We start from the raw sequence: 25,058 nt of genomic DNA on the forward strand, positions 1-25,058 counted from the left end.
ATCTGAATACATATGGAAAGGGAAATAATGTAGATATTTTCTAAATATGGTTAAACATTCGATTCTAAATCTGTCTATATCTAAGTCTCTCTATCTAGTCCTATTTCTGATCAATAACTAAAACTTACAGACAGTTCACTCAACCATTATGTTAATGTAAAACAATGTGAATGTGGTACAACGTGTGGGCGGGCTTGTAGTAGGCTACTGACGTCATCATCTGGGTGTCTCTCGCCCGACTTTGGGCTTCTTTCTCCTCGCTCTCTCCCTCCCTGTGAAGCAAACAGGGGGGAGAGGATCTTTAAAAAAAAGCCAGGAACGGCGACAGTGACAGCGCCTCCGGCTCCGGCGCCTGTGCGCGATCCTCCAACACTCGCACCAATGCGCGCGCTCACCCATCTCCACCACCAGACACCGCCGCATCACACCACTGCGCCCGCAGTCTGATATTTACCCCCCATTTTATTGTTGTTGAGCATCCGACATACGACCAACCATCGAGACGCAAACACTTTCATTTCAACCCTTCATCTGAATGACGGGCGGACGGTTCGACTTCGACGATGGCGGCACTTTCTGCGGTGGATGGGATGACGGAAAAGCCCACGGACATGGCATCTGCACCGGCCCCAAGGGCCAGGGCGAATACTCCGGGTCCTGGTCCAACGGGTTTGAGGTAGTCGGGGTGTACACCTGGCCCAGTGGGAATACATACAAGGGCTACTGGGCTCAGGGGAAGCGGCACGGGCTCGGCGTGGAGTCCAAGGGGAGGTGGCTGTACCGCGGGGAGTGGAGTCACGGATTTAAGGGTCGGTATGGGGTTCGCCAGAGTCTCAATACACCTGCCAGGTATGAAGGCACATGGAGTAATGGACTGCAAGATGGATATGGGGTCGAAACATACGGGGACGGGGGTGAGTTCAGCTAAACATCACTTGACCTATTTAATGTTCTTTAAAGTCTTGCGTAGCCTATATGTGATGATGATGATGATGATGATGATGATGCCGAGTGAAATCAGGTCTCTGTTTTGTAATATAGGCTATCGTTATAAAACTAAGGCCTGTTATGCATAATATAAGGATTCTTTTTCTTCTTTTTCTTGTTTTGTGAAAGATCAAAGCAAGATTGTGAGTTATTTCTACTGCCTGACTGTTCGATTTTGCCCATAAATCATGGTCTACAGATTTATGAAGCAGTTTGCCCATGCTGTTAAGTTGATGAATGGCATATTACTGGACTGGTCAGCAGAAGTTGCTCACAGAGGTCATGGCTAATAATAGTTCCATCTGCAACATGTCAAATGAAAGTTCTCCAGACTAGTAGATCAACAGACAAACTCTTGTCTCAACTTATTTATTTTGCAAAACATATTGTGACTTGAAAATTCTGTACTGTCATTTCAGCCACTGGAAGTTAAAAATAGGAAAATGGGCATTTATTTAAAAATGAAGTTAAAAGAGTGGAATTGTCCACCTGTTAATTCACTTGTTAGTACTCTTAAAAATACAGTGACATGTTTACTGTCACATTACAAGTGGCATTTTTGTGGCTGTGTATTTTACAGTTCATAAGCATAGGCTCATGTATATATTGTTAACTAATATCATGTTCATCTACAAATGCACTTGAATGTGCTTTGTATCCTAAAATAAACAGACAAATAAGTGGTGAAATAGAAGGCCACGTGATCAACTGAAATTAATTAAATATTGATAACATTAACCAAGCAACATATACAATATAAAACATAGTTTTAGCATTCATTTGTGGTAATATATATGTGTATTACCTTTTAAAATATAAGACTTTTTTTTTTTACACTGCATGATTGAAACTTTTTATTCTCAGAATTTCACTCTTATAATTATTCATTATTGTCCTGTTAAATCTTATATATGTCTGTGTGTATTTACAGTTAATATTTTTTAATTATAACATTACTTACAATATGTTACCTGAATAAAATTAATACCTGATATTGCAACATTTTTAAATGGCTAAAAGTATATAATCAAAATTTACTTGGTTTATTGAATACTAAGTTACAAATGGCATTATTATTCAAATAACTTAAATAACATGGCACAGTACATTATGAAGTCTTTAAAGAGGAAATTTTAATCCAAGGTAATTTGACATTTAGACAAGACTTTGGCAAGAACCATGAAGTTTTCTTGAAATGTGGTGGCCTCAGAGAGTTAGGGCTATACTGTCGGGTTTATAGGGTCACACATTACCACTTATTCATAACTCGCTTTCAAAGTCCTGAAAGAACTGATAGCTCAGCTAGGCTGCTGAGACAGAGTGCTGCTGTGCACAGTATATATTCCATAAGTTACTTCCATTCTGCCATTTTAGCTGTTATTTGAATATTAGCTTCTCAGCATCCATTGTTTTTGTGGAGGCAATGGAATACGCAGAATGGAAAAAAGAAGTGTGATGTCCGCACACTGAAAGTAGTTCAGCTCCAAACTACTTTTTATTGAAAGCGCGACATTTCGACTATCAGACACAATGACATTCTTGACCATTCTTGACAATATTGTTATTTTGTTGTCCTGTACCTGAGCCCAGTTACATATGCAGAATCATAAGGAATGAATGGATAAATAAGAGTTATGGTTGGCTGGTGCCACAAACTTCACAACAGCTCAGATTACTCCCATGTTTTAAAATAGTGCTGGCTCTGCTGTTGAAGCTGTTAGGTCTGACAGGCCGGCATATGAGATATAGGAGGGAGAGCTGTTCACTTCGTCAATTCACCGTCATAACGTGGATAAGGTTACCTGTATGTTACTTGCCTGAGGATAATTGATTCAGTTATAATCTGATGATTTTTAATTTATTTATTTTAGAAGATAAAAAACAACAACAACAACAACAACAACAACTCATTCTTAGACATGGTGGCAATTGAAAAAAAAATGCCTAATGTTTATGTTGAATAGTGAGTACATGATTGAACTGTTTAAAAGTTTGGGGTCAGTGAGGTTGTTATCCAGCAAAGGCACATTAAATTGATCATTGTGATATTTATAATACTACAAAAGATTTATATTTCAAATAATTGCTGTTCTTATGAACTTTCTGTTCACCATAGAATACTTAAAAAAGTTAAATATTAAGCAGCACAACTGTTTTCAACATTAATAATAATAATGATATTTTTTCTGAGTACTAGTAAATTAGTAAATAATAATGATTTCTGAAAGATCATGTCACACTGAAGACTAAGAGTAATGATACTGAAAATTTAGCTTTACCATCACAGGAATAAAGTACCTATTAAAATATATAGAAAACGGATTTTTTAAATTTTAATAATATTTGTAAAAATATAAATATTAAATAAATATAAAAAAGGCATAAGAGCCTTCATTCAAAAACATTAAAAAGTCTTACCAACCCCAAACATTTAAACATTAGTGTTTTTTTTTTTTTTTTTTTTTTGAAAGATTCTATTCATGGTTTCTCATGGTAAATTGTTCTTAAAGTGATTTATCAATAATGGACGATTCCCTCCGGCAAGCTGTCTTCATTCTTGAATTCAGTCTTTAAGGAGTTTTTTTTAACTCCTTAAAATTGGAAATACCATTCACTAATACCGTTTTCAGTATTCATGGAATGCAAATAAATAAAATGTAAATAATGCATAAATTATTTATTTAAAAAAACATCTATTTTTTTAATTATTATGAAATGTATCTAATTCATTATTCAATCTAATTAGTTTGAGAATATTGTGATGCCTCAAAAAAAATCTAAATTCCTTAAAAACATCAAAGCACCTAGACATAGTGTTTCCTTTTGTATGTAATCCCAGTATTATGTGTTATGCAATATCTAGTCTAAAATCTCTCTAATCCCTTTGCCAGGTACATACCAGGGCCAGTGGATGGGTGGCATGCGGCACGGATATGGCGTACGTCAGAGCGTGCCTTACGGCATGGCCACTGTCATCCGCTCCCCACTGCGCACCTCATTGGCCTCCCTCCGCAGCGAGCAGAGTAACGGCTCTGTCCTGCACGACCACATGTCCGACAGCCCTGCTGGCACCCGCGGGGGCTTTGTCCTGAACTTCCACAGCGACAGCGAAGTGGGCTCCGGCAAAAAAAAGGGCCTCTTCAGAAGGGGTTCGCTGTTCGGGAGCCTCAAGCAGCTAAGGAAGTCCGACTCCCGCTCCTCCATATCCAGCAAGCGCAGTTCGGCGCGAAGTGACGCCACAATGAGCCGCATAAGCTCTAGCGATGCAAACTCCACCATTAGTTTTGGTGATGGAGAAGTGGCAGACGAGTACCTGCCAACTGAGGACAACGTCGATGCCACCACAACCGAGTCGTACACGGGCGAGTGGAAGAATGACAAGCGGAATGGTTTCGGTGTCAGCGAACGCTCCAATGGGATGAAATACGAAGGGGAGTGGATAAACAACAAGCGGCATGGCTATGGGTGCACAATTTTCCCAGATGGGACGAAAGAAGAGGGGAAGTACAAAAATAACGTTTTGGTGCGTGGTATCAAGAAGCAGCTTATTCCCCTCAAAAACACCAAGACAAAGCAGAAAGTGGACCGTGCCGTTGAGGGAGCCATAAGAGCTTCTGCCATTTCCCGAACAAAAGTAGAAATCGCCACCTCAAGGTTAATACTTCCTCCTGATTAATCCTACACCACACTTTCAATTGCATCTATTTACGAAAACATCTTGGTTCTTTATCTCATTCTCTTTCTGATCTCTTTTTTTCCTTTATCTTGCACATAAGACATACGTTTCTACATCTAACTAATGGTATTGCTCACAATAAATACATTCCTTCAGCTAACATAGCACATGAATGCTCTATCCCAAAATGTAATGGAGCTAAAGTCTGTGCATTCGCCCTCATGTGAATGAGCGAAACGCAGCAGGGAAGTGACCAGGCAAACAGGCAGGCAGCTATTGTGCAGAAAAACCCCAATGAATAGTCTGTTTGCATGAGTGCCATCACATGCCCCCGGGCCATAGCTCTCATGCTGATCACATAATCAATGCAGAGCCAACAGGATGTACTGAATGAAATCACAGAGGAATCAGGGGTGCCAGTCGTAACATTTATAATCATTTAAAAAATGTTTAGAGGAGTAATTGCATGGTACTGCTCATTATGCCGATTAAGCATATACATTCCTAAGAGAAGTTAAGCACAGATGTATCATGCTCAGAGGTGATACTTATGTAACTTCATGGTGTGGTGGGGAGTGTAAATCAAATTGCAAATGTGTTTTCAAAGGCAACGCTGCTTCATACCTCTGGGATTGAATTACCGTCAGTTCTTTTTATATGCATCATGCATAACATGTAATTATCAATTAAGTCACACATGGAATGATTAAGGGAATATCCATTATCGTTTTCTAAATGGCATTTTCCCACCTTAGGAAAGTACAAATTTTCTCTGGTAATTCATTGACAAAGCTTGCTAAATGCACACATCGATTTTTGCAAGTTGAAGCAGGTTGTGAAGATCAGAGTGCGTTAAACAGGAACTCAATAATGTTGTGCGAGCTGAGTGGTACCTCTGAATTATGCTAGGACATGTGAGGCTTTGTACTAATGCTAGAATGGTGTTGATTCTGAAGTTTGGGAACAATTTTTCACTTGTGAGAAATCTCCTTTTAATTTGAGATACATTTAGTTACTCATTTTTGTTCTTTTCCTCAGACATTTGTTTCTCTCATGAAATGCACCAGAAAGTAGTAAGAATGACGAGGTTATGCTTAAAGTGATAAATGATGTTTCACTAAACAAAGTTCGGCAGGAGCACGTTTAAAAAATCAATCCAATTAACTTGTCATCAACAATCAAACTGAGTATACCATCAGCATGAGAGGAAGCATATCTATAGGCCCGTTTTTCAGCATCCCTCCACCAACCTGACATCTCAATCTCGGCTTGTTCCTTCCACAGCCAGGAATACGGAGATGGTCCTCACTGCAGAACACGAAACCCATCGTGTACCCATCTCCGCCTGCTGATCCCAAACCCCACCCCTAATCCTACCCATCTCCGCCTCCTGATCCCAAACCCCACCCCTAATCCTACCCATCTCCGCCTCCTGATCCCTAACCCCACCCCTAATCATATTAATCTCCGCCTCCTGATCCCTAACCCCACCCCTAATCCTACCCATCTCTGTCTCCTGATCCCTAACCCCACCCCTAATCCTACCCTTCTCCACCCCTTGATCCCTAACCCCACCCCTAATCCTACCCATCTCAGTCTCCTGATCCCTAACCCCACCCCTAATCCTACCCATCTCCGCCTCCTGATCCCTAACCCCACCCCTAATCCTACCCATCTCCGCCTCCTAATCCCTAACCCCACCCCTAATCCTACCCATCTCCATCTCCTGATCCCTAACTCCACCCCTAATCCTATCCATCTCCGTCTCCTGATCCCTAACCCCACCCCTAATCCTACCCATCTCCGTCTCCTGATCCCCAACCGCACCCCTAATCCTACCCATCTCCACCTCCTGATCCCTAACCCCACCCCTAATCCTACCCATCTCCATCTCCTGATCCCTAACCCCACCCCTAATCCTACCCATCTCCACCTTCTGATCCCTAACCCCACCCCTAATCCTACCCATCTCCGCCTCCTGATCCCTAACCCCACCCCTAATCCTACTAATCTCTGCCTCCTGATGCCCAACCCCACCCCTAATCCTAGTAATCCCCGGCTCCTGATCCCTAACCCCATCCCTAATCATACCCATCTCCGCCTCCTGATCCCTAACCCCACCCCCAATCCAACCCATCTCCACCCCTTAGATCTGGATCCAACTCCGACCCCTGGATCTCGTGTACTGCAATGAGGTGCTACTGGGAATATGGGTGGAGTACTAGGACTTGGCCCCAAATACCGAACCCGGAGCCCTTTCCTCGAATAGCACACCAAACATTTATTCTGACTTATTTGTAAGTGTGAACTCAAAACTCATAACCAAAAATTGACCTTCTGTCATTATTTACTCACCCTCATGTTGTTCCAAACTTAAACTGTTTGAAATCAGTGAAACACAATATGTGATTTTTTTTAAGAATATCCTGGGCTCTCTTTTCAATAATAATAGGGCTGGGGCTGTCAAGCTCTAAAATGGCAATAAAAGCACCATAAATAATGTGATCCACATGACTTATATGCTGGAAAACATTACGCTCACCCCAGCTTTCCTTGCTGTGTTCAAAAGCGTTCAGTAGTGATGTCAGATTTGTGAATGAATTATTCTTTTGAGCCTGAGCTTTTCTTTTGAATCAGTTGATTCAATTCACAAAAGGTCTGAATTATACAGTTTAATGAATCAAACCAATCTAGTCTTAGTGGTTAACATCTCACAGACAATTATCAGTGCATAACCTAAATTCTCAAAACTCAAAATGAACCACTTATGTCAAACCACTCCAGTTCTAATTCTTTGTAATTTCAAGAGCGGTCAGAGCATTATTTCTCCTTTTTTGTTTCATGAAGGAAAGAAAGTAATGAAATAATATTATGTTGTGTTCTTCTTTAACAGTATTTAGTGGGTAACGCTTCCTTTTACAGTCCAGTTACCCATGTAAATATGTACTTATTTTAGTAACTACAATTACTGGGTAATAACTAGTACTAACCCTTAACCTACCCTAAACCTACCCCTGTTCCATGTACTTATACCTTATATTAGCCAGTAGTTTCTAGGTAAGTACACTGTAAATACTGTACTGTAAAAGGAAGTGTTACCATTTAGTGTTAATTTATTGTATTTTGCATTGTTTTCTAGCTTGAACGTTCTGCTTAGCTCAATTAATGCAGTTATTTACTTCTTTCTGTTATCACAAAAACCAACTCCATGTCCTGTTCATTCATTACCATAGGCTTCTTTCTTATAGCTGAAAGAGTATGAATTTTAATGAAATCTGCTGTAATGAGGCTTGCACAGTTCCATGTAGCTAATGAAATAGTAATATGTCCCAGAGCTGCTGGATGAATAAAAGATCTCAGTGCCTTTGATGATTGTTAGGGAGAGATGTGATAAGCACTGTGAGGGTTCAGGGAATGTGCGGTGAGTCTGAGGCTTCAGATTGCCTTGAAGGAGTCTAGAAAAAGACATAGAGAGCGAGAGAGGGTTCTCCGGCCTGTGCTCTCTCACACATGTGTACACTGTGTCAGCACTGAGCCTGACTAAATAAGGCAAGGCAGGAGTTGGCTTCTCAATCGCTGACAAGAATATAGTCTTGCAGCCGTCACTGACACAGAAGCCAGTCTGCGCCCTGTTATCATCTGTTAGAGCACTCAGGTTTAGAGCCGTGTGTGTGCGTGCATTTATCCTGTCATCACAGACTTTCTTTTTAACCTGGCAATCATAAATCCTGCCAAAATATATTTATTAATTATTTAGTTAAAATTAGTTTTAGTTTCATTTTATTCAATACTTTTTGTTAATGACAGTGGTGAGGAGACTGTGGAAACTATATTTTTTTGTTAAAAAAAAAAGATTTTATGAAAGATTTATGTATTCCTGCACTTTTGTAGATTTGGTCAAGGCTCTAACAGGTGGGATTACTTTAACAGATCAACCATTTTCTTAATCTTCTGTTTGTCCTCCACAACAGTTTATGTAGATAAATGTTTTCTTCTTTGGCAATCTGCTTTATATGTTCCGTTTTGTACTGGTTTGTTGACTGCAAAATACATTTTATGTTGTAAAGTTTCCATAGGCACACTTACGCTTGTTTGATGTCTGTCCAAGGCAAACATTTCGCATTTTGCAAAGTTTAAGGAAGGATTTTTAAAAATGTTTTTGAAAGAATTATCCTATGCTCACCAAGCAAATGCAGTATATAAAAAATACAGTAAAAAAGAGTAAAATTATGTTATATACTATATAATGTAGTATAATATAATAATATATGACAACACTTTTTGACCACTACAAATGGGCTGTCTATCTGGGATATACTGCATATGAAATACAATTCTTCCTCAGTTAACACATTCAGTTCATTATATATAATGAATGTGTTACCTGAAGAAGAATTATGATATTAATCACGATAGATTTTTAGTGATTTACAGCCCTCTAATATGAAAATTACTTATCAATGTAGTCCATCAATGGGAATATCATATAAACTAGCACTATAAGAATATCTACAGACATATACGTTTGCAATGGCTAACTGTACAGATCAGAATCGAGACACGTGTTGCTGTGAGCTCAAGCTGGGAGGATGTGCTCCTTTTCACATCTTTATCTGAGCTCTTGTGTGTGATTGAGTGGGTGAATGTGAGGAGACACTGCCAAATTAAAACCCTCAGAATTTCTGCAAGTGCTCCATCTGTCGCCTAGGAGATGTTCTCTGGCTCAGACTCCAAAGAATATTACATTAGGTCTATTAACGCCTAGAGAAGATACTGATTATTACTTGGCTGACAAATAGAATGTAGATGCTCTCTTAATATTATACATGTTTAAAGGAGCCATGCTTGTTTATTTAAAAAAAAAGTTCTAATCATATTTAAAGGGACAGTTCACTCAAAAATGAACATTCTGTCATTTTTCACTCACCCTTATGTAATTTCAAACCCCTATGCTGTCCTTCATTTTGGTGTATTCTCCAGTCATACAATAGCATTGTACGGAGCCCCTAAGGGACATAGTGATGGAAAAAACTTTTCAGTTTTCTCACAAATGTTTTGCTTTCCTTCACAAACATTCACAGACATTTTGTAGAGAACACAAAAACATTCACTTAAATTTCTTCCCATCTCATACTTCTTTTGCACCCGCATGTCATGTGGGGGGGTCCGTAGCATTGTTATACCAAAAATTAGGTACATTTTCTCTGATAATCTTTAGCATTAAATGTTACTGATGTCTTTCCAAATGCAAATGTCTCACTTCAGCATCACTTCAGTCTTCAGGGTCACTTGATCCGTCAGAAAACAATTCTATTATGATGATTTAATGCTCGAGAAACATTTATTATTATTATCAATGTTGAAAGTGGTTTTGTGGCTAAAAGTTTTTGTGGAAACCGTAATACATTTTCCTCAGTATTTTTGAATAATTGAAAGCTGAATAGAACAGCATTTATTTGAAATAGTTTTTTTTCCCCCCTTTACGGTCACTTTTGATCAATTTAATGCATCCCTGATTAAAATTGTAAATTTCTTTTAAAAAACTCCGCCCCTTTGAATGTTGTGTTCAGCAATGCTGTTCAAGCTAAGACTGTCTCACAAGGCCTAGTGAGCTATTTGGATCCCATCAGGAGCTGATCTGTGCTGGAATGGTTCGGGTAGAACCATAATAAACCATTAATCTCACTCTCACAGAGTATTAGAACTGCTTTTGCTCTATACAAGAGCCAGACCCTCAGTATATTTGTTTTAGCACTAACACATCATGACATGATGACATATATCTTCCTCCTCAATGTTTCATTTATCACCATTATTGCAATTCTCAGCAGAGGACCAGTGTTACATGTCTCAGTTATACTGTATATACAGTGCAGACCTTATTACTCCAGCTTTGTTTTTTTAGAAGGAAAAGAGTTTATTTCATTCAGCCAGAGCTTTAGATTCAATTTAATTTACTCGCACAGCTCTTCTTAGAATGTGTCCCGAAAGCTCCTCACCACAGTTAAAGACTATGATCCCTTAAGCCTAGTTCACACTACATGATTTTAAAATGTTGGGCTGAACTGTGCAGTTCACATTACATGACTTGCTCTCAGTGAAATCATGAGTGTTCAAGTTGTTTAGCTGTTCACACCACACAACACAACGTGATTGATCCACAACAGGAGGTAACTCACTACACGAGTTAACAACGCACTGCATAGAGATACAACCACGATAGGATGATAAGAGCATATCATTTGTGACTCAATGAGAGCTGTTTCAGTACTATAATACGGTCTAAATCCTGAAAATAATCAAACAAATAACGAGTTGACAACAACACGATTCTATCTGGTCTAGAAACCATGTTTTGTAACGAAAAACCACGCAATAAAACGAACCAGAAATGACGCGAAACTACAGAGAAGAACACAACACGCGAATATGGACGTCAGACAGAAACTAGTGCTGCACACTGTTTGCTCGACGATCTGCTCTGAGAAAAAAAATGCAAAAAAGAAAAAGTAAGATTTACCTGGTGTCCTCAACCCATGCGTTGCTATGATTGGCTGTACTCATGACATCACTGAGATTGAGTCGCGCGACTGCTCGAGATATCTAGCAGGCTAGATATTTTTCTGAGCTCGGTGACCTGTCTGCGAGCTGTCTGCGAGCTGTCTTTGATGCGTTGTTGGCTCTTTCACACTAACGGATTGGCGAGCGTTAATCGTCCGCTAATCGCCCGCGATTTGCACGCGATAACACCCTGACTTGTCGGCGACTCAACGATTTGCAAATCGGGCTTAAATCGGGCTTAAAATCACGTAGTGTGAACTAGGCTTTAAAAGCAAGCTTAGCATAACAGTTGCAATGTGGAGTTTGTCTGGAATGTTTCATGACAACTTACTGTAAGTAACACTTTATGACTTCATTCATATTAAGACTACATGTCCTGGTAAAATATTGGTGCAAAGAATACAAAAAACAAACAATAATGGTTAGTGCAATCTTTAACAGTGAGAGAGAAGATGCTATTAATATTCATATTTTACTCTGTATATGCGATAGGAATTTTTGAGTAGGACACTGCCTAAAAAGAACAGAACAGTTTGACTAACCCTACAAAATGTGTTCACTCTCTCTAGATGACATGTTTAAACCAACTAAAGATAGGTCATGAGGCCTTTCAGTGCTCAAGGCACTGCATATGAAGGTATTATACTGTAACATAAATCTGTATACAAAACTGTCTTCACTGACTCACTCAGGCATCCTCTTAACAAGTGTTTATCTGATGGGTTATTTAAGGCATTTTTGGGTTGACACAAAATACTAAGTTATATTTTAAATGTTTTTTGGATTAAATATATAGTAGTTTGCCGTATATTAAATATTGACAATATATTTATAATGGTGTTGGAGTCACCATACAACTTTGTGCATATTACATTGATTTAATGCTCCTATAGTGTCCTAAAAAGATTTTTTTTTTTCTCGATGAGTATTATGTACTAGACCATTATTTAGGACAGAGACGGTTTGATCATCTATCTGATTTGAGTTTTAGTAGCAAAATCAGTGTTTAGAGTTGTTTGAGAGTTTAGAGAGTGTTTGATTCGTTAAAATGACACTCTTAATTTGAAGATTTGTTCATTATCCAGAAATGCTCCTTGCTCTAAAAATGGCATAGCATATATATATATATATATATATATATATATAATCTTCTGTGATGGCAAAGCTGAATTTTCAGCATCATTTCAGTCTTCAGTGTCACATCATCCATAATAAATTATTCTAATATGCTGATTTAGTACTTAGTAAACCTTTCTTATTATCAGTGTTGAAAACAGTTATGCTGCTTAATATTTTTGTGGAAACTGTAATAAATAACTCTACTGTAATTTAATGATCTTTGCAGAATATATATCAAGGCACTGCATATATCAAGATATATATATATATATATATCTTATTGATCCCAAACTTGTAAACGGTAATGTATGTTGAACACTGTTTAATAGTGTTTATCAAATATTAGCAAAAAACTGAAATAGCTTAAGATCTTTTACAACAAATATTTATATATTGCTCAGCCCTAGATATTTGTATATTGACAGAGTCTACTCTTTCCAAAGTTTAATGCCAGCAATTAGCTCAATTTGTAGAATCCTTCACTTTTTATGAATAGGAAAATGAAAGCAGTACACAGTATCATAACTTGTTTCTTAGCTTGTGAATGAATGCATCTTTGTGTGCTTGTTGTGAGCAGCTCTGTGGACTCTGGCCATGCAGCCACTGCAGTGGTGGTGACTGACAGTGCCAGGGGCAGTGTTAAAATGATGCACTCTTCTCCCATATATTATCTTCCAAGCTGTCTGACTCCAGCTTTGTGTCTTTGCTTTACCCAGAACCGCACACGCCAGAGCCAAAGCAGAGGCAGCTGACCAGGCCGGTCTGTCTGCCAGCCAGGACTCTGATATCGCCAGAGCAGTGGCCAGAGAACTGTCCCCCAACTTCCATCAACCAGGTACCCCACCATCCCTGCACACAATCGCTTTCTCTCATGCATACTCATGTTTTATATGCCCTTTCACCCCTCCCAAATTACTCCCTTTGTGTCCTTGTCTTTGTGTCTGGGTCAAGTGTCTCTTTTTTGCCTCCCTGTCAAGCAAAGAAAAAGCGAGCAGATGCAATTGCAAATGAGTTGTGAAGGGGAGGAATATAATTTCCATAAATTATCTACTGCTTCTCTGGGCCCAGCTCAAATTGCTTTTAATGCCTGCAAATGATTTAAGGTGCATTGGACATACATTTTCGTTATTTGCCTTAAAATCATCATACAGACAGTGGCAGTCATACAGTGGGCTTCAAAAGCTTTTTTACTAGATTTAGTTCTGAGATAACTGACAGTCATGACCTTAATTTACAAATTTACAGTATCTCACAAAAGTGAGTACACCCCTCACATTTAAGCAACCATTTTAAGTAGATCTTCTCAAGGGACAATACTATATGAAACTAATGATATATTTTAAAGTAGTCAATGTGCTGCTTGTATAGACCATTTCACAAGATGTAAACAACACCGGTCCAGAAGCACTTCCCCTTACAAAAAATCACTGCAGTTTTTTTAGAAGTAATACTGCATGTAGAAAATGCAGTTTTTTGGACACGAAAAAACTGCATTATTGCAGTATACAGTAGTTGGAGTACAACTGCAGTAGAACTGCAACATAACTGCAGTAGTATTACAATAATACTGCAATATAACTGCGGTAGTATTACAATAATACTGCAATATAACTGTGGTAATACTGCAATATAACTGCAGTAGTACTCCAATAATATTGCAATATAACTGCGGTAATACTGCAATATAACTGCAGTAGTACTACAATAATACTGCAGTAGTACTCCAATAATATTGCAATATAACTGCGGTAATACTGCAATATAACTGCAGTAGTACTACAATAATACTGCACAGTAGTACTCCAATAATATTGCAATATAACTGCGGTAATACTGCAATATAACTGCAGTAGTACTACAATAATACTGCAATATAACTACAGTAGTACTCCAATAATATTGCAATATAACTGCGGTAGTACTGCAATATAAGCGCAGTAGTACTACAATAATACTGCAATATAACTGCGGTAGTACTGCAATATAAGCGCAGTAGTACTACAATAATACTGCAATATAACTGCAGTAGTACTGCAATATAACTGCAGTAGTACTGCAATATAACTGCAATATAACTGCAATATAACTGCAGTAGTACTGCAATATAACTGCAGTAGTACTATAATAATACTGCAATATAACTGCTGTAGTTCTGCAATATAAGTGCAGTAGTACTACAATAGCACTGCAAGATAACTGCAGTAGTACTGCAATATAACTGCGGTAGTACTGCAATATAAGTGCAGTAGTACTACAATATAACTGCGGTAGATCTGCAATATAACTGCGGTAGTCCTGCAATATAACTGCGGTAGTACTACAATAATACTGCAATATAGCTGTGGAAGCACTGCAATACATAATTCGACTAAGTGCAGAGTGCAGAAACTGCGTTATACAATAAGATCTTCATTCTCGCAATCGACAGACTGTCATCTGCTTCTCATTGCTCATCACAGCAACATTTTATGTGATGAGAATCTAAATACTTAAAAAACTTCTCACGATTCAGTAATCTCGATATCTGTAATAGTAAAAACGTATAATAGTAAAAGTATTCAAGAGAGTTTCGCATGTAATATGTAGCTATTTCATATGCAAGCATGTCAGCCAATCACAGCAGTGGGCGGTTGCATTGAATCACACAGCAGACACGCCCCTTCAAACAGAGCGTTCAAAGCAGAGGCTAAAATTAAATCAGGCTAGGAAAAATGCCTTTTATTTCTAAATTATGACTATTTTGGATCTAAAAACATACTAACATTATAAGGGCAACCCAGGAAACATTATAAAATAATAATAAAAAAATGTCAGGGGACCTTTAAAACTGCTCTAATGAGGACACTCGACAAAACTGACATTTTGGCACACATTGTGTGTGTGTTATGGTTTGTTCAAGCCTGAAAAAGAACTCGATACTGAAGCGCACCTTTTCCTCCACACAGCTGGACATTTAAGTTGCTGGCGCTCATGCTACGTTCACGGTCGTCACGTGCGCATAGTATATCCACCACATATTGGCAAGGCTCATCGGCAGAGATATTACTATCGGCCGATACCGATGATCATTAAGCTTTTATCGGCTGATACCGATGTCGTGCTGATGTCATCGTGCATCCCTAACACTTGGCTTTATATGAGAGATCTCGGCTCGATTTTGTCACAAATGCAGTTGAGCAACTTCCTCTTCTAAAACAGTAGACAGCGCTAAACTAAGTGATTAATTTAGTCTCCCAGGAGAAGCCCACTTGCCTTTGCATACAGCTGTGGAAAATGACCGGTGAACAGGTGTTTACTGTATCTTATGAACCTTTTTGAGGTTTTCTTAAGCAAAATGTTATTCTATATCTAGACATATCCATATTAGATTTAATCTTATTGAATTACATCCTATTTATGTTAATTTATGGTTTATTGTTCAGCATTAATAATGAGTTTGAACACTCCAGATAAAAAGTTAAATTACTCACCCTCATGTCATTCCAACCCCGCAAGACACGGGGAACACAACTGAAGATCTTTTTGATGAAATCTTTCTGTCACTCCATTGACAGTCTACACAATTTGCCCAATAACATGCATTTCTGGAAAAAAAGCAGAGACACACAATTTTTAAAGTCTGTGAGTGCATATTTGTGTCACCCCAGCCATCGTCTTCTGTTTTTAGTTGTTACCAGTACATTTTCCTGGAAATAGCAATCACACAAAAAAAGTAAGTTAGCCTGTACTTAAAAAAAAATAAAAAATCTTTTCTGCACATAATGTCAAACTACTGAACATATTTGCTTGTATTTTCCAGTAAGTTAGTGTCTGATATTTCTAATATTCCTGATATTAAATTTAAACAAGTAAAGTCACCGTGTATAGCACTTCATACAATACAGATAGTTTAAAAAAAATGCGTTAAAAGTGATAGACAATAATGCTGCAAAGTGCAAACATAAGTTACACAATCTGCTGTGACGCAGTTAACACTAACGTTAAACAATGTAACGTTAAACCGGAGAATGGTAAAACTAAAATTACAGAATAGAAGCGGCGTTTCCTCTTATTTTCCCACCGGGCTGGGAACTATGTATACGTAAAGTCTTTTTACACCAATCTAAAATAAAAAAAGAGAAATATGAGGACATTATATGTTATAATTTACTCACCTCTAAGCTGAATTACTTGACAAGGCCTCGCGCAATGAACTTCTTTTCTTCCAGAAAACGCTTCTCTTCCATTCCACTTAATGACCGTCGTCACCACGAGTAATGCTGTCATGTCTTTGTGTTTTAATTGTGATAGTTCATAAATATGAACGTAAATGAACGATAATTTCAGTGAGGAAATCAACCAAACCGTATTTTATGGAGCATACACTACGCGGAAAGACGCTAACTGACAGTAATGAGCATCAGCTGCTCTCGAGACTCGTTGTCTGGACAACGCCCGCGGCGCGTGCGCTTGAAGGAAGCTCTGGTCACATGGGCTATGTCTCATAACTGCAGTAGAGTTTAATATTGGTAGGCCAAGATTTCAGATGCAAAAAGCAAAAACTTCATCTGTCTTTTTTTCATACTATAAAGCTCCTTTATTTAGGTTCAGTAATTCCACTTTTTAATGGCAACTAAACTGATATCATTGCCTGAGAGCCCAATAAAAACATAAAACTAAAAAAAAATGGATTAGTTTTCTCTATCAAAAAGAGTCTATCACTTTTTAAAGTGTATCACTGAACTGAAGTTATTGTATCTATAGGCTACTACTTCATTATACTGCAAATCTACAGTTGTACTGCAGTTTTACTTCACTATTCTGAAGTTGTACTTTTTGTACTGCTGTTTTACTGCAGTTGCACTTCAATGTACTCTAGTCACATTGTGTCTATACTGCAGTTATACTTCGTTAATACTGCAAATCTACAGTTGTACTGCAGTCACATTATATCTATACTGCAGTTATACTTCGTTAATACTACAAATCTACAGTTGTACTGCAGTCACATTGTATCTATACTGCAGTCATACTTCGTTAATACTGCAAATCTACAGTTGTACTGCAGTTTTACGTCACTATTCTGAAGTTGTACTTTTTGTACTGTGGTTTTACTGCAGTTGCACTTCAATGTACTGCAGTCACATTGTATCTATACTGCAGTTATACTTCGTTAATACTGCAATTCTACAGTTGTACTTCATTGTACTGCATTTATACTGCTTTGAACTGCAGTTTTACTGCAGTTGTACTTCATTGTACTGCAGTTATTTTTCGTAAAACACTACATAAAACTGGGATAAAATACAACCAACAGAACATTTAAAACTGAATCAAAAAGTTAAACAAACATCTTTAAGATGTTTTCTTTACATGTGAAATAAAGAAAACAGTTACAAACTGAAACAGGGAGTGCTTCAGGACCAGTCCCAGATAGCAAACTGACATTGAATCAACGTGGAAATATGACATCGAAACAACGTTGATCTAACATTGTTTTGCTCATCGAATTAACATTGAACCAACGTCAGATGCGTCATTCTTTCAAAACTAACGGAAAATCAACTTGAAATCAACGCGTTGTTTCAACGTTATGAAAGCAAACCAATTTTCGATTTCATTTAGCTTTGAAGAATGCCGCGTCTGACGTTGGTTCAACGTTAATTCGATGAGCAAATCAACGTTGTTTCAATGTCATGAGAGACGTCGTTTCCACGTTGATTCAATGTCAGTTTGCTGTCTGGGCTGGGGTGTTGTTTACATCTTGTGAAATGGTCTTTAGCAGTTTATATTTAATGTCCTCTAAAAAATAACTCAACATACAGCCATTATTGTCAAAATAGCTGGCAACAAAAGTGAATACACGCTAAGTGCCCATGTCAAAAGTGTCAATATTTTGTGTGAGCACCAGTGTTATCTAGCACTGCCTTAATCCTTCTAGGCATGGGATTCCCCAGAGCTGCACATCGTGTTTGGGGTCGTTATCATGCCGTTCGGCCCAGTTTCTGAAGGGAGGGCATCATGTTCTGCTTCAGAATGTTGCAGTACATGTTGGAATCCATGTTTCCCTCAATGAAGAGCAGCTGTCCAGTTCCAGCAGTCCTCATGCCGCCCCAGACTACCGCCCCATGCTACCACCACCATTCTTGACTGTTGGCAAGACACAATGTTCTTGGTACTCCTTACCGGGGCATGTACTGTAACTCAGTTTCAGGTGTTACCAATCTTCTTATAGCCTAGGTCAACTCAAATCCTTAGAAAGTTCTTAGAGAGCCATGAGGTGCCATGTTGAAGATCCAGTGGTCAGTATGAGAGAATTGTACTCAAAGCACAAATTTGAACTGCTCTAATACAAGACACACAAATTTAAATGGTCCTGTCAAGCAGACAAAAATATGAAAATGATGAATAGGACATGTGGCTTTGCATAATTAATGCAAATGTACAGCTATTATCACTTAGAGTGTACTCACTTTTGTTGCCAGCTATTTTGACAATAATGGCTGTATGTTGAGTTACTTTCAGAGGGGAGTAAATATAAACTGCAATACAAGCAGCACATTGACTACTCTAAAATATATCCAAGTGTCATTTTTTATTTATAGTATTATCCCCTGAGAAGATATACTAAAATGTTTGCTGAAATGTGAGGGGTGTACTCACATTCGTGAGGTATTATAAATTTGGCATTATAACTCACTTTTCTTGCCACCAGTCTCGCTCATATTTAAACTCTGAAGATATACCGATGCTTGGCTCATTTTGACTGGATCATTAAATCAGTGAGTTGTTGATTAAAGAACAGCTGCAAGCAGATCAGTCCGTTTCACAAAGGAAATATTCTGTATGATTTGTGAACCAATTCATCAGGTTTATTGGAAAGAAACAACTTGGTTATGAATCTGGCATCGCTTTCATGTCTCAGAGAGGGTGGCGATTTATTTTCAGTTCGGAATGAGGAATATGTTTTATGAAAAATTGTAAAAAGCACAATAATATTCTTTGGTGTGAAGTAAAAGTTTTCCGGAAAAGTAGAGATACTAGAAAAAGTACATTAACAAAGTAAAAATGCTCTTACTGTCCAGTGTCCACCACTGTGACTGTACGTTAGCATTTGACAAATGTAACATGGCCCATACATGTATGATTCAATAATATCAATATAAATTTCAGTTCAGTGAGGCCAGAGTTTCTTCAACCACTTTCTGCTCATATAAAGCCTTTTTAAAGCCAAAAAGCCTTTGGCATTTGTCCATACATTACCAAATTGTTTGGGGATAATTCCCAAACACTCCAAGTGGACTCCTTAAATCCTCCCCACCCCACCCCACCCCCCGGCCAGTGACATCTTTTGTAAGTTAAATGTATTTTACATATTGTGGATCACTACGGTTTGTTCAAAACTGTTCTTGCTTCCTGAAATACTTTGCATCTCTATTTCCAGGATTCAAAATAGTGGCTGTCAAACATGGAATGCTATGCAAAATTGATTTAAAAAACAAATTAGTCGTTGCAGTCAAACATGTTTATTACACCAGTCAGTTTTTTGCACAATAGCCAGTTTTGACAGAACAATCACGGTGGGATTAAATCTGCTGTTTAGGGGGAAAATTCTCTATGAATAGTTTTCTCCCATCACCATATCCGTCATTTTCAGTCTAAATTCCAACACATGAATTAAAATGGAGACGATTCTTCGAACTTGCTTTGCCAGCACATGTTTTGGGTAAATATTGTCCAGGTCTAGTCAGGCTCATTCATTTTTCTTCAAAATAATCTTGCTGCTGAAATCACGTCTGAACAAAAATTGGGATAGTAATGACAAATATTTATATTAGTAAGACACACTCATTTTAGATTACACTTGTTTTATTTCACATTAGGCTGCTGCAAGTCACATTATGATTAGCAATCTTACAGACTTTATAAAAATCCCCTTAATTCAATGCAGTGAAGCTGATAAATTCTCAAGTGACCTGCAGACTCTCTTTAATAGAAATATTAAAATATATATATTTTTCCCTCATCACAGCATAAACATAATGTTCTCAGGGGAACAACATAGACTAAAATGTAGAGAGTTGCTTGTTGTCAAGGCTCTCCGCAGATGAGCTGTTCCACACTTCAGCTTTGTAAAATGGCTGATAAACAGTGTGATTTATTCGCAGTCTTAGCCTGGCCTTGGACACGATCCAGTGCAAGTTCTAGAAAGCCCATCTGTGTCAGCTGTCAGGCCACTCTGGCCATACCCGTGGTCTAGAGAATCCGGAGAATGACTGGAAGCTCAGATTTGAATCATGAAAAGCAAGTGGCAAAGTTCTTAATGTCCATCCCTGCATAAACACTAACAGACTGAGGCTTTGAAAATGTGAAATTGCATCTGTGCTGGTAGTTTATTCTGAGCTTGATATTCACAAGCAGCACTCTTGAGTATTGAGCATTTGAGCCGCATTTAGATCAAGGTCTTTTTGTCAGACAGGAATAATTTGATCTTAATACATTTGGGTCTTATTAAGATTCAAATTTTGAGTCTATATAAAGTGTAATAAAAATAAAACCAAATATTAAATTTGTAAAATATAATAAAATTAAATATAAAACTAATTCTGACTTTCTTTATACCTTTTTAAGGCCCTGACTATATCAAGCAGAGGTTCTCCAGTGAGCCTATTGAGATTAAAGAAGTACCAGAAGAAAAGAAAGAGAAATCGCCTTCAGGAAGTCCGCACTTTTATCGCAAAGGCACAACCCCAAACCAGTCCCCCTCCCAAAGCCCCGGTCCTACACCTCCTCCCTCACCCCCCCTCAGCAAGAAAAAGCCCTTCTTTAACAGAAGTGCCCCTAAAGCCATCAAAGAAAACAAGCCCCCTGCTGCCGAAAACCTGGCAGCGGGCGTCACCAAGGCTACTTCCAGGATATCAGAAAAACAGGAAGTAAAACAGGAGCTAGTACCTGTAGCCAAACCCTCCAAGCCGCCGACGCTGGTCGCCAATGCCTCCGGCCCTGGGAACGGTGAGCTGCACTCTCAGTATCATGGATACTTTGTGAAGGCTGAGGTGATGATGCCACCTGATGATCTGGAGGATGAAGAACACCAAGTAACGCCGACTGCTCTTGCCAGGATGCCCCCACCTGCAAAGCAGTACCGTGCACCGACACCCAAACCAGTAATGGCCAAAGAGAGCAAACCCGAGCCCAAACTGAAGAAACAAGATTCATTGAAGCCAAAGAGCCTAGCAGAAACTAAGAAAGCCAGCATGGAAATTACTACTGACATTGTTGAGGAGGAATCAGTAAGTAGCTGCAATATGCATGACATTTATTGCTAAAATGACTATTTTTGACTGCATACTGGATACCATAACTGTGTTCTTTGCACAGTATATTGAAAATGTTATTTTTTACAGATACATGATATCTATTCTATATTATTTATTTTAAAAAAATCCTCATCCATGATATAAGTGACTTTAAGCATCACAACATTATAATGTACAGTATGTAAATATATTTTTTTTTTTAGATTTCCTAAAGATTATATTTAGCTGTGTTATTTAATGTTTTAAATTAGTTTCAATTAGTTACGGTAAAAGAATAGTAAAATGTAATACTGCAATATACAATATTGGCTAATACCAATACATTTGAAATTATCTAAAATCGGCCAATAAATCAATATGTCACTGATATATCATTAATCACTACTAAAATGCACACTTATGGGGTAAATAATGTACAAAAGTGTACCCAGTTACAGCTTTTGTATCTTTTTTTTTTTCTGAGATTGTATATACTATTATTTTATTTGTTAGTATTCATTTATTTAAACACAATATTATAGAATTGAAATATTGGCCATTTATCGGCCATTAACATTCGTGATTATTGTCCAATATTCAAAAACAAATATATATATATATATATATTTGTTTTAGAATATTGGACAATAATCAAGAATGTTAATGTTAACATTATGTTAATGTTTCAATATACATATTTCAATATGTATATATTTGATTATCATTCTTGAAAATGATTATCGGCTTTTTGGTATTATTTTATGGATTTTTTTAGGCTATTTTCAGTTGCTATTTGGTGGTATTTCAAGTTTATGTACATTGGATTGCTAATCTACAGCTTTTTCTCTTGTCGGTTATTCAGGGTCCCAACTCAATATTGGTCATTCTAGTGATGCTGATAAATATTGGACTGGCAATTATTTTTGTCCATTTTCTCACTTGACGGAACATTGAACTCAGGTAAGACTCTAGCACTCCAATGGAGGATTTTGCAGGTTGCCATAGAACCTGATCTTTGCCCCATGTCAGTCACCAACTAATGTAGTCTACCTTACTCTTGCCATGTAATTGCAGCTGTGCCTGAATGTTATTCAACATAATTACTTACCCTCTAACTGTTTCGACCCTTCAGTGAGCTCATGAAAACTAGCGGCATAGGCCCCTAATTCTCCGCACTCGCGTCAATGGCCTTTAAAACAAAATGACGCCAGTCAGACTCAGACACAGGCAAAGGACTGGACGACCGGAATTAGAGCAAATCATGGGAGAAAGACGAAACCCGGACCATTCGGCCTGAGCCAACCCAGTTCCTCTGGCGATGATTTGTTACTCGCTTGGGCTCTGAAAGCTGAAGCAAGCAGTCGTTGGGAAAGAAAAAGAATCTGCTGATCCAAGCCGTACCCAGTCAAGTGCATGTCCACCCCCGCTGCTATGGGGAGGGGTGGAATGGGGGGACTTAACTGGATATGTTCGGAGATGCACTTTTAGTTGACAGAAGCAAACAGCTGCCTTACTATTTTACCAACTGACGTTTTAAAGGGGAGATGTGCAGTGGGTTGCCAGTGTGTTTGGGCAGCAGGAGTGTGTACCAGTGTCCGCTTTCCACTTGGTTCAAAACACCATGCACATTTTGAAAGGGTCACTTGCCAGTCTTATTCCATTACCCATCTCTACAGCCTTGTCTAACATCTGCTCGTGTTTTAGGAGATTCATCCATGACATGCCTGTGCATGGTACTGGTTTAACGACTTTGTCTTGACGTTTTTTTTTGTTGTGTTCTTTTTTTCTGCACCTGTAGCTAAAGCTGATGAAAATATCTGTAGCCTGTTGTATTCTCATTCTCAGAAATCAAACTTGAAAATAACAGCACGTTACAGCTGAGAAAAGAAAAATCAAATATTATTTATTTAAATATTGGCTTTTGAAAAATGCAAGTACAGTGCGTGGTTTGATTTAAAAAAATATATATTTATTTGAAGTATTATTGTAAAATTGTGTGTATTTTTCTTTAATGGTATGTTTGTAGTATGTTTGACATTGTACTTACTGTAGGGGTATAATGCATGGCTTTTATTTTTTGAGAAATTACTAAATGTTACATTTTGCACCTTTAATCTTCATGGCCTGATATACTGTGCCCTCTACCCCCCCCCTCCCCCCCCACCCCTAAACTCCCTCGCTCTACCCCTTAACTTGACATGTGCAGAGCGGTACCTGCCTCAATATTATGCCTGCAAAATTGTGTTGAATACATTCAGGTCGACCCACTGGTTATAAATGCGAATGTAGAGATGGCTGCCTTTGAAGAATTTTATAACAGTGTTATAGTTTACCTCAGACAATATGTGATTTTTGAAATGTTGTCTTAATTAGGAATTTTGAGGAAATCTGCTGTTATTCTCCATTAATTTAGTCTGGTGGTGCATGAGGATGTGGTTGCAATTAATGTGCACATGGTGCATTTGCACCAGTATTTAAATGACAAATGTAAACATATAAATAGATATATTTTATATACAAAGTCAGAATATATTTAGTCAACAGTTGGACACTTAATGGCCTTGACTAAAATTACAGCACAGCATCTTTTGCTGATTGATTCGAACATCCTGCATGCGTGTTGTATTTGGGTGCCACGGATGTGGGGCTGTATGTGTCGTGTGAAGAATGAATTTCAGCAGTAACAGGCTGACTATTTTTACAGAGGTTTTGTCAGACTGCGAGAGTATGTGAGAGGGAAGGAGGAGGGAAGAGAAGAGCATCAGAATGGATGATGGCTTGTCATTTGACAAGAGAGATTAATCTTCAAATGTAGAACAGACTTATTATTTTTAAAGAATTATTTATTTGTTCCTTTTGTGGCAGGAGGAAACACCATTGATTTACACTCATCGGCTATGTACATGACTATTTTTAATTTGTTTTCTTTTCTATTTCTGTTTATATTCCATCCTGACCTGATGCATATTAGATGTAATTCAAAGTTCCCGGTGAAATTTGGCATATGTTAAACAAATAAAGATTTTTTGTCATTTTGTTTCTAAGCAAAGTTACAATTTCTGTATTAAAAAAAAAAAAAAAAAAAAAAACAGCAAGATTTTAAGATGTTTTGGTGTAAAACAGCTTTCAACACTTTCGTGCTGTCATGATTGAAGATCCAGCGTAGCTCTTACTAGGTCAAATTGACCATACAAAAGAATCCAGACTGCACTTTAGTTTTAGGCTAAAAAGTTGCAGTAAATCGGTTAACAAGAACAAACCAGGTAAAACAAATGACCTGCAACAGCACAGAAGGGTTAAATACGGCATTTGAAATGGCTGTAACATGTCAATGTAATATCTTCACATTTTCAAACTCATTTGAATGTATTGTTTTCATTTTAAAGGTTGATAAAAGTTTTGATATGAACTGTCCCACACATCTTAATGACACTGAA

General features: G+C 38.0%; 1 protein-coding gene across 3 annotated transcripts; it reads left to right on the forward strand.

Annotated features, from left to right (window-relative positions):
• The first annotated feature begins 231 nt into the window (after positions 1-231).
• Positions 232-24,710, forward strand: jph1b (junctophilin 1b). 3 transcript variants are annotated; one of them, XM_039677762.2, is made up of 6 exons: positions 232-914; positions 3,879-4,641; positions 13,060-13,178; positions 20,954-21,615; positions 22,484-22,581; positions 22,754-24,710. In XM_039677762.2, exons 1-5 carry the CDS (start codon positions 536-538, stop codon positions 22,562-22,564), a joined length of 2,004 nt encoding a protein of 667 aa, XP_039533696.2. In that variant the 5' UTR covers positions 232-535; the 3' UTR covers positions 22,565-22,581; positions 22,754-24,710. The 3 variants fall into 3 exon arrangements, with proteins under 3 accessions (XP_039533696.2, XP_039533698.2, XP_088987376.1); XM_039677764.2 differs by having other exon boundaries at positions 24,326-24,710; XM_089131250.1 differs by having other exon boundaries at positions 22,484-24,710.
• Positions 24,711-25,058: the final 348 nt, after the last annotated feature.

This window comes from Pimephales promelas, chromosome 5, assembly GCF_988280905.1.
Source record: "Pimephales promelas chromosome 5, fPimPro1.hap1.1, whole genome shotgun sequence".
In the NCBI taxonomy this organism is placed as follows: Eukaryota; Metazoa; Chordata; class Actinopteri; order Cypriniformes; family Leuciscidae; genus Pimephales; species Pimephales promelas.